At 39.3% G+C, this 10,000-nt stretch overlaps 1 protein-coding gene across 2 annotated transcripts in view; it reads left to right on the top strand.

Annotated features, from left to right (window-relative positions):
* The window catches only part of LOC136841468 (neuropeptide Y receptor type 6-like), a 393,507-nt gene extending 384,510 nt beyond the window's left edge, over positions 1 to 8,997 (top strand). The window contains exon 7 of one of the 2 annotated variants that reach the window (XM_067108414.1): positions 8,325 to 8,997. In XM_067108414.1, coding sequence (XP_066964515.1) covers positions 8,325 to 8,506 — 182 coding nt within the window. In that variant the 3' untranslated portion in view covers positions 8,507 to 8,997. The remainder of the gene's footprint in view (positions 1 to 8,324) is intronic. The other variant, XM_067108415.1, reaches the window with a different exon arrangement.
* The last annotated feature ends 1,003 nt before the right edge of the window (positions 8,998 to 10,000 follow it).

Raw genomic sequence — 10,000 nt, 5'->3', positions numbered from 1 at the left:
CCGTAGACCGCATAATTGAATTCACCCCTTCGGCTCAAATCGAAATGCTATGCCAGCCACCCCTCCACGGATACTGTATGGAACCCCCTCCCCCCCCCGCCCCATCTAATACTGCAGGATGCCCTTGAAGCTTCCCTTCCCCTCCTCTTGCTATCCCTACTGCAGGAATACAACCTTTACCGTCGGAACCCTTTAGGAACCCCCTCTTCTTCCTCTTACAATCCTTTCCGTAGGATACCCTTGGGAACATTCCCTTCTCTTCCCCTTACAACCCTTACTGTAGGATACTCTTTAGGAACCTTCCCTTCCTTTTTACAACCCTCTTACCCTTTGGGACCTTCCCTCTTCTTTCTCTTACTGTAGGATACCCTTTGGGAACATTCCCTTCTCTTCCCCTTACAACCCTTACCGTAGGATACCCTTTAGGAACCTTCCCCTTCCTCCTCTTACAACCCTTACCGTAGGATACCCTTTAGGACCTTCCCTCTTCTTTCTCTTACAATCCTTACCGTAGGATACCCTTTGGGAACATTCCCTTCTCTTCCCCTTACAACCTTTACCGTAGGATACCCTTTAGGAACTTTCCCCTTCCTCCTCTTACAACCCTTACCGTAGGATACCCTTAGGAACCTTCCCTCTTCTTCCTCTTACAACCCTTACCGTAGGATACCCTTTAGGAACGTTCCCTCTTCTTCCTCTTACAACCCTTACCGTAGGATACCCTTTAGAACGTTCCCTCTTCTTCCTCTTACAACCCTTACTGTAGGATACCCTTTAGGAACGTTCCTCTTCTTCCTCTTACAACCCTTCTGCAGGGGATACCTTTTAGGAACGTTCCTCTTCTTCCTCTTACAACCCTTACCGTAGGATACCCTTTAGGAACGTTCCCTCTTCTTCCTCTTCTTCTAGGAACCTTCCCTCTTCTTCCTCTTACAACCCTTACCGTAGGATACCCTTTAGGAACGTTCCCTCTTCTTCCTCTTACAACCCTTACCGTAGGATACCCTTTAGGAACGTTCCCTCTTCTTCCTCTTACAACCCTTACCGTAGGATACCATTTAGGAACCCTCCCTCTTCTTCCTCTTACAAACTCTACCTGCCTAAGTAGAACCTTCCAGCCGGGAGGCCATTAACCATCAACCTTTCTCTAGATCTCTTTCCGGATCCTATTCAAACGGTATCCTTCTTCCAAGTGGGATTCGATCCTAAACTGTCCTGAAGAGAGGATATGAATTCAGTCGAGCTCTTAGTTGCCCACATCTGGTGAATTCGGTTATATTTTCAGTGAAGCCTAAATAAATCATTCCTCACCGAGGTGATTTAACGTAAAAATGTTGTTTTTATTTATAGGCTAAAGTAATCTCCTGGTTCCATTAACCAAACCTTTGTTTTGCGTTTATGCGTGAGAGAGAGGAAGAGAGAGAGAGAGAGAGAATGAATACATGAATAGGTCCATGTATACTTGGATAGAATACCAGGTTATTTTCTGGGTCTTATGCCCTGTAGGGAAAAATGGGGGTGGGGAGTTGTTTGTTCCCCCTGGGTGGTGTCCAAGGGGAGGGTACCATTGTCACCCAGACCTCTTTTGTCCAAGGAATTTTAATCATGCAGAATTTAATATCCATTCTCCAGTTTATTATGACTTCCGACAACTCTCCTTTATTATCTCCTCTTTCATTATTATCTCTTTCATCTCTCCTCTGTCCTTTTGTTCTCAAGTTTAACCTATTTCACCTTTGTCAGTTTTCGTCCTGGCGTGATATGTTAGACCTTTTCCTTTGCCTTTCTAGTTTTTTTTTTTTTTTTTTTTTGTACACTTTTATCACTTTTTTTCACTTCGTTCTCTTTCTCGTGCATGTGACTGATTCCTCGTTTTCTTGTCCATCGTTTTGTTTAGCCTTTGGTCCGTTCTTTATTAAGTTCCTCCCCTCATCTAGTTTTCATTTCTCTTGACCCGTTCCATAATTTTGGATTTCTCCTATTTTTGTTTTGCTTATTGTTATTTTCCTTTCCCCCTTTTTAGTTTTCTGTAAAAGGAAATTATTGTGCCGGCTTTGTCTGTCCGTACGTTTTCTGTCCGCCCTCAGATCTTAAAAACTACTGAGGCTAGAGGGCTGCAAATTGTTTTGTTGATCTTCCACCTTCCAATCGTCAACCATATCAAATTTCAGCCCTCTAGCCTCTTTATTTTTTATTTTATTTAAGGTTAAAGTTAGCCATAATCGTGCTTCTGGCAACTGTATAAGATAGGCCACCACCGTGCCGTGGTTAAAGTTTCTTGGGCCGCGGCTCATACAACATTATGCCGAGACCACCGAAAGATGGAACTGTTTTCGGTGGCCTTGATTATAGGCTGTACAGAAAACTCGATTGTACTTGTTTTTATAGAAATTGCCCATTCCATAATTTTACCTTCCCCTGTCTTTCTCTCGTGCCCATTCCATATTCGTACTTTCCCTTCTCTCTTTGCCAGGCATATCGCCCATTCCACATTTTCACTCTCCTTTCCAATGTCGAGTACATTGCCCATTCCATGTTTTCACTCTCCTTTCTTGCATATTGCCCATTCCATACTTTCACTTTCCTTTCCCTGTGTCGTGCACATTGCCTGTTCCATATTTTCACTTTCCCCTCTCGTTTTCGTGCATATTACCCATTCCATATTCGTAATTTCCCCTCTGCCGTGCATATCACCCATTCCACATTTTGCATATCACCCATTCCATATTTTCTTTTGCTTTCCCCTTATGCACATTACCCATTCCATATTTTCTTTTGCTTTCCCCCTTGTGCATATCACCATTCCATATTTTCTTTTGCTTTCCCCTTGCATATTACCCATTCCATATTTTCTTTTGCTATCCCCTTGTGCACATTACCCATTCCATATTGTTACCTTGCCTTCCATTTGTCGTGCATACCACCCATTCCATACTTATACATTCCTTTCCCTTTGTCTTGCATATCACATATTCCACATTTTCCCTTTCCTTTCCCTTTGCTGTGCACATTGCCCAACCCAACCTTTGGGAGAGAGAGAGAGAGAGAGAGAGAGAGAGAGAGAGAGAGAGTGTGTGTCCATCCCAAAGCCAGATGCCCTCTTCCGCATTCATCTGACACTGCTCAAATTTTGCAACAACAGGACGTTTCCCTCACGCTCAGCTGGATAAAGGGCCTTTCCCCTCCTCCTCCTCCTCCTCCTCCTCCTCCTCCCTTTCTCTTGTCACCTCCTGCTCCTCTTCCCCTCTTGTCATCCCCAGCTTGCTTCTTGTTGTTTTTCTGATTTATTTCCTCCCTTCCTCCACCCCCCCACCCCACGTGTGTCACTATCCTTTCCCTCCTCCTCCTCCTCCTCCTCCTCCTCCTCCTCCTCCTCCTCTTTTCTTGTCATCCTCAGCTTGCTTCTTGTAGTTTTTCTGATTTATTTCCTCCCCTACCTTTCCCCACCTGTCACAATCCTTCCCTCCTCCTCCTCCTCACCTGATCCTCCTTTTATTCTCCTCCTATTACATCATCCTTTTTACTCTCTTCTTCTTCTTCTTCTTCTTCTTCTTCTTCTTCTTCTTCTTCTTCTTCTTCTTCTTCTTCATATGTTACAGACCAGATGATCAGTCTTTCTTGCCTTTATTTATTTTTTTCCTTGTATTTTTTCATTCATTTTCTGTCTTCGGTGTTTCCGTTCGCATTTTATTTCTGTCGCTGTTTCTGCGTTTTCATTCTTCCGTTCTTTATCCTCTGTCTTTGATGTGCTTTCCCGTTTCTCGTTCTTAATTTTTTTTTTACCAGTGTTTGCTTTTTGTGAATCGTTGACTTTGTTCTTTATTTCTTCTTTCGTTCTTTCTTCTCTCCCTGCCTCCCTTTTCCTCCATTTTGGATCTCTGCTGGATCCCGTCCTTCCTTTCTTAATAATCTCTCTCTCTCTCTCTCTCTCTCTCTCTCTCTCTCTCTCTCTCTCTCTCTCTCTCTCTGTTTAGACATGGCTGCATCTACATTTACTTCTCCTCCGTTAATAAGAACTTATTCCTCTCTCTCTCTTTCTCTCTCTCTCTCTCTCTCTCTCTCTCTAGACATGACTGCAAATGCTTTTACTTCTTCGATGTTAATGAGAACTCTCTCTCTCTCTCTCTCTCTCTCTCTCTCTCTCTCTCTCTCTCTCTCTCTCTCTCTCTCAAAACATGAATACATCTGCTTTTATGCTTAGCGATTAACGACAACTTATGTCCTCTCTCTCTCTCTCTCTCTCTCTCTCTCTCTCTCTCTCTCTCTCTCTCTCTCTCTCTCTCTCTCTCCTAACCGTCCTTAAACGAGCATTTCTCAGCATTTTTGCTCAATTAGCGACACCCCCAGAAACCCTTTTCGCGAATCCAGACAGCAACACGAATTTTTTTTTTTTTTTTTTTAGGAGTTAGTCCGGTCTCCAATGTCCCGTCTTGGGAGGGGGGTGTTTTGGGGGAGGAAGATCATTCTTGCATATTATGGGGAGAAGAAGATTTATGCAAGGAACGTTTCCTGGTTTTGTCTTCCTGGGAGAGAGAGAGAGAGAGAAGAGACTTTCTTTTGGTTTCCTTTGATTCAACACAGTGTTTATTTGTCTTTATTTTCGTAGAAGGATGCTTTAGGTTATACGTTGTTCATCTGTCTATATGCAGACATATATATATATATATATATATATATATATATATATATATATATATATATATATATATATATATATATATATATATATATACATATATAAATATACATATATAATATATATATATATGTATGTTTATATATTTTTATTTACGGTTGCACCAATTCAACGTCCAGCGCAGACCTTAGCCCTATGCATTTTCGAAACATTGTTTGACAATATACTTTCCATTTTTGACGAGGACATTACAAGATTTTATTAATTTGCATATATGTATGTATATGTATTTATGTATGTATAAATTTATAATATTTATATATATATATATATATATATATATATATATGTATATAATTGTATTTTCATTCTATGGTATAGAAGAACCAACTAATTGCGAATCTGGGAATTTACGAGAGAAGCGTTACATACGAATATTAACAAATTTCATGATATTTTTGTCTGTTTGTATTCATTATACCGTTTTTTAATAGAATTACATGGAAAATTACATAAAGGTTTTCGTTTAGAGTTATAAAGAATATTCATAATTTGATCCTGAAAGAACGTCGTATTTTTCAGTGTTAATTTTATCTTAACATTGTTGATGCTGAATATAGTGTGACTGGTGATATTATGATCACGTGATTTGGCGAACCCCCTAAATAAGTGTTCATAGCCACAGTATTTTTCTCCAGCGTCATCCTCATAAGGGAAACAAACTTTCTGATAATAAAAATAAACATAAAATGAGTTTATTGAATGCTCGAGTGAGTTTTTGATAGTTTTTTTTCTCCAGCGTCATCCTCATGGTTCGGAAACAAACCATCTGATAATAAAAATGGTTCTAGCCACGTAAAATAAAATGCCAGCCCTAGGAGAAGTTTCTCAGGCGCAGTCGACTACTTTCTTTTGTACAGCCGCTACAGCGTATAATCAAGGCCACTGAAAATAGATCTGTCTTTCGGTGGTCTCGGTATAATGCTGTAAGAGCCGTGGCCCATGAAACTTTAACCACGGCCCGTTGGTGGCATGTCCTATATCGTTGCCAGAAGCACAATTATGGCCAACTTTAACCTTAAATAAAACAAAAACTACTGAGGTTAGACGGCTGCAATTTAGTATGTTTGATGATTGGAGTGTGGATGATCAACATACCAATTTGCAGTCCTGTAGCATCAGTAGTTTTCAAGATCTGACGGCTGACAGAAAAAGGTGCGGACGGACAAAACCGGCACAATAGTTTTCTTTTCAGAAAACTAGAAATGGGGCCATTTTCAAGATATGTGACCTGACGAGTCAAAAATCCTTTCCTAAATTGATCAAAACATACAACGCCTCTCTGTAGCTTCCAGGTTTTTTTTATCTTTTGAAGGAAAAGGTGTCCAAAACTTTAAAAAAAAAAAAAAAAAAAAAAGCAATACCCTAGGGAATAAACGCATAAAACCACCGGCCTGAAAATGGCTCTCATTTTTCAACCAGAAGTCACACTTCACACTTGAAGAAGACCCCAGCCTTTAAAATCGACTCGCCCCTCAACGGCAGCGGGAGTATAAAAACTTCGAAAATATCGAGGAGGAAGAACGCATTGTTCCGAAAGACCATGGGAAACGACTACTGGCAGGAAGTGGGAAACCGTGTAACGGGTTGAGAGGTGCTGCCATCTGTTGCCTGGAAAATCCATTACCGTCAGACATTCTTCCCACTTTTGCGTCAAGTCTTTTGTTTGCTTGAACGATCGGAGTTCCTTCTTTTTTTTTTTATCCTTTTTCTTCGCCATCCTTTAACTTAGATAAGACCAAATCGATGTTAAGAGGCAAATGCATTGCATCATAGACGGTAAACAAGTGCTTCTTGCTCTCCAAAGGGAATGGAATATTCTTCGAAGATTGGCTGCGAGGATTGTAGAGCTTCTCCTCGACAGGTTTTGCTTTTAACAAGGGAGCTCAGTCTAACCTTTGTTGTGTACAAAGGATTCTCTCTCTCTTTCTCTCTCTCTCTCTCTCATTTTACTAAAATCCATTTCAAAATACAAAGCAAGTTGTAAACTTTAATCTATATTAAGGAACTGCTCTCTCTCTCTCTCTCTCTCTCTCTCTCTCTCTCTCTCTCTCTCTCTCTCTCTCTCTCTCTCTCTCTCTTTCCTTTCAATAAAACCTAATGTCAGTTACAAAGTAATTTCTAAAATCACAAGTTCCTTTTTTGCCGAACACAATTTTATCATTAATGCATTCACTAACAGTGAAAATTATGGATTGTAGCAGCCTCCTGCATATTTCAAGGGCAAAGGTCAGTGGAACTGGAAGCCTAACGCCCCTTAATAGCCCAGACCTGAGGGAAAAGGCCGACGATTCTGAAGGTTTCATTATCGTGCTCCAGCAACCTACCGGTCATCAGTGCCTCCGATTTCTTAACGGCAGGTTGACAGGACACGATAGTGAAACCTTCAGAATCGTTAGCCACTGTTATAGAAGGACTGGATATTTTAAATTTTTACTTCTACTTCCCGTAGATGGAGGGGGGTTAGTGCCGTCAGTGCACCTCATGCGGTGCACTGTAGCCATTAGTTAAGGTTCTTTGCAGCGTCCCTTCGGCCCCTGACTTCAACCACTTTCATTCCTTGTACTGTACCTCCGTTCATATTCTCTTTCTTACTGCGAGGTTTTCCTCCTGTTACACCTTTCAGACCTTTTTACTATCAATTTGCGTTCCAGCACTGAATGACCTCATAAGTCCCAGCGTCTGGCCTTTGGCTAAAATTCTATTTTCTGTTCTACTACTACTACTACTACTACTACTACTACTACTACTAATATGGCTCCACTGAGAGATAACGCGCATGGTGTGCGCGTGACTTATGTTTACCAGCACGCAACCCATTCTTTTCCTTTGTCTCAGAGATTTCGTTCATTGGCCCTCTCTCCCCTATCCTATTGTTGAAACTGATTCAGGTCTCACTCTAGATTCGTTAGAGCTCAAAAGATGTCTTCCAGCTTTTCTCCACTTTGGAAATTGGCCTCTCACCCTTAAATTCAAGGGGGCCAAAGTCAGCTGCTACATAGGTTGCATCCCTCTAGAATGGTTTATTATATTTTCAGTCTTGAATTGGATCTGCTTTTTTTACAATGTTAAAAACATTTGTAAATAGTTGTGCACACACACACACACACACACACACACACACATATATATATATATATATATATATATATATATATATATACTGTTTTCTTTGACCATGCTTGTTGCAATGCCAGTTTATAGATATTTTTTGAATCTTGATTATTTGAATGAAAATCATAATGATGGTTTGTGTGCGATTAAGAAGATTAAAGAGAAATTGTCAGCTTGAGTGACCTAACAGCTGACCATTGGACCTTCTGGTATAAATACCGCTTTTCTGTAACTTTTTCTCATTCACTATTTGCCTGAGGAGAGAGACAGTTTGCTCTCTGAAATATAGCCTTTATTTTTCCACATTTTGTCGATTTTATGGGCTCCTTATATATATATATATATATATATATATATATATATATATATATATATATATATATATATATATATATATATATATGTGTGTGTGTGTGTGTGTGTGTGTGTGTGTGTGTGTGTGTGTGTACTGTATGTATGTATATTTACCCACTCCCAGATATTCTTCTCTAATAATCTGCTTCTTTCGTTTCAGGCCGACGAATGACAGAAGAAAACCCAGCGAGAGAAAACGACAACGTCTTTGTTGTGTTGACGAAACCGCACAAACTCGACTATAAGATAAAACCCCCCAATTTTCGCCGCAAGAAAGTGTGGTACTTGAAGACACTCGGGCGGGAAACATGGCTACGCCATGAACGCCATCTGTTGGGATAAATCATAGACTGGTTGTATACGAGCGTCAAGGCATTCCACGCTTTTTAATTCATCATTTCTCCTTTTGAAACTGAGCCCATTCATTCTATGAATATTAATTTGGTCGTGATTTTGTTTTCGAATGAGTTTAAAAATCGCGCGTGGACTACACCAACAATGCTACTTCGCGCTACAGGCCTAGGTCGCGCCTAGGCCGACGATGTTGCGCATGCGCAGTGCGTACAACCACCGCTCGAAGATGTCTTCATGAAGTATGCTTATATTTAAGTCCTGCATGTTCATTGGATACGCAGAATAATAAAACCAGCATCGTTGTGCAGCACAGTTACTATTCACAAATTATTTTATATCCAGACAATGTTATACGAATGTATGAATATAGATATATATAATTATATATATTGTTGCTTGTAACATACGCTACAAATTACCTTATTTGGCTTCTATGAAACAAATCTGTATTATGCATAATATATATAATAAAAGAACAGCTTGCTGTGTTTCACTTTCCTACACCGAAACGTAGTATATATGTATGTGTGTATGTATATATATATATATATATATATATATATATATATATATATATATATATATATATATATATATATATATATATATATATATATATATATATATATAATATATATGTATGTATGTGTATATATATATTTACGTATATATACATTTGTGATATGTATACAATTTGCTGTACGTCGATTATCAATTATATTACCAAAACCTTTCCAGATGAAATTATTACTAAGAGTGAATACATCGGAACGGATGTACTTTGAGTTTGGTACAGTAGTTTCCTTATTGCAATTACAGTATTACACCTGATTTTTAAAAATTTACTTAAAATCCATCATATGCAAAAATTAATAGTATTATTATGTGAAAGGGACACTTTCTTATGAAAGAAGCTTATAAGACAGTTATCATACCCAGAATTGAATGCTCACATAGGAAAAATTAGTTGGTAAAAAATAATGGAATGTAAAGTCGGTGTGAAACCATTATCTACAAACGAAAACAACACTATTTAAAACAAGATGCTAAAATGCATTGCTAATATGTTTTAAGAAAATTAACATAAATAATTGCACGAGACCGAACTTGCATATAGACAGAAATAAAAAGAATAGCTGAACAAACACCAATAGGCACAGAAATGAAAATAAGTTAACCTCTTAATAAAGACGCAACGATGTGATTACCCAGTTAACCGAACGCCATCAGCAATGGTGTAAGGTGAGTTTTATAAGTTATACACGCTTCGCGTTCGTCTGTTGTCTGCACAAACACTCGGTATGTATAGCTCGTCAAACTTTGCCTGGTTAGTACATACAGTTCTGGTGAGTTGACCTGGTGATGCTGGTGACTGACCTGGTGATCGAACAGGTGAAATATTTGTCAGCTTTGGTGAATTGGTCGTGAAGATGGCGGGTGTGGCGTGAAAGGCGGTCCAGATTTCGACAATGAATATTATGA

Source organism: Macrobrachium rosenbergii, chromosome 9, assembly GCF_040412425.1.
Source record: "Macrobrachium rosenbergii isolate ZJJX-2024 chromosome 9, ASM4041242v1, whole genome shotgun sequence".
Lineage (NCBI taxonomy): Eukaryota > Metazoa > Arthropoda > Malacostraca > Decapoda > Palaemonidae > Macrobrachium > Macrobrachium rosenbergii.
The sequence above is the reverse complement of the archived record's forward strand: the minus strand, read 5'-3'. Positions and strand labels throughout refer to the sequence as shown.